General features: G+C 62.2%; 1 protein-coding gene across 1 annotated transcript in view; it reads left to right on the top strand.

Moving 5' to 3' along the window:
* KCNE3 (potassium voltage-gated channel subfamily E regulatory subunit 3) overlaps nucleotides 1-609 on the top strand; it is a 2,002-nt gene extending 1,393 nt beyond the window's left edge. Inside the window, exon 3 of the mRNA XM_008644656.2 lies at nucleotides 8-609. Coding sequence (XP_008642878.1) covers nucleotides 8-98 — 91 coding nt within the window. The 3' untranslated portion in view covers nucleotides 99-609. The remainder of the gene's footprint in view (nucleotides 1-7) is intronic.
* Nucleotides 610-864: the final 255 nt, after the last annotated feature.

Here is an 864-nt window from a genome sequence, read left to right as displayed (position 1 = left end):
TGGGCAGCCTCATCCTGGGGTACACCCGCTCCCGCAAGGTGGACAAGCGCAGCGACCCCTACCACGTCTACATCAAGAACAGGGTCTCCATGATCTGAGCCTGGCCCACGCCTTGTCCCCGGGCAGCCACTTGGGGTCACCTTGCAGTGCACACCCCGCTCACCTGTGGGATGTGACTGTGCTGCTGGCCCCAAAGCTGCTGGGAACTCCCTAAAGCTGCTGAGAACCCCCCAAAGCTGCTGGGAACCCTCACCATGGAGGAGCTCAGCCCTGGTGTGAGCAACGCCGGGATGTCCTGGCTGGCAGGAGCTGGCGGAATGTGACCTGCAAGCAGGTCCTGGTCCTGCAGACCCACCTCGGCTCCACCGTGGACATGGGGATGGCAGGGGCAGCTCCTTTCCCACTGTTGCCTGCATGGGCTGGCAGGAGTCTTCAAGGAGAATATTTCCCCATTTCCCTACTCAGATCAGCCAGCGTTGACCTCCCTGGGCTCCCAGCAGGTGTGACAGGGGTTAGCGGGTTTTTCTGGTGCTGAAACCCTGTAATGTTTGAGCTGGGCTGGGCCCTGCTTTTCTGGCAGGGAATTAAAGGAGGTGGCGGGTTCCAGGGGACTTGTGTTTGCTTCTTCTCCGAGCACAGCTGGCGTTTGGGGCAATCCGTGGGGCACCGCTCTGTGCCAGAGCCCAGGGCATGCTGAAAGGGCTGAACCTGCTCCCTGTGCGCTGCCCAGGTGGATTCAAGGGCAGCCCCTCGGTGGCATCACGGCCCCTACGATGGGACAAATCCCCCAGGCTGGAGCGAGCCCCGCACTCCCGGTTGGATGCTTTGTCCCTGCTGCTGTCCAGGCAGTGCTGCTGGAGCCGT

The sequence above is a fragment of the Corvus brachyrhynchos genome, unplaced genomic scaffold (assembly GCF_000691975.1).
Source record: "Corvus brachyrhynchos isolate BGI_N302 unplaced genomic scaffold, ASM69197v1 scaffold412, whole genome shotgun sequence".
Lineage (NCBI taxonomy): Eukaryota > Metazoa > Chordata > Aves > Passeriformes > Corvidae > Corvus > Corvus brachyrhynchos.
This window is presented reverse-complemented; position numbering and strand designations above follow the sequence as displayed.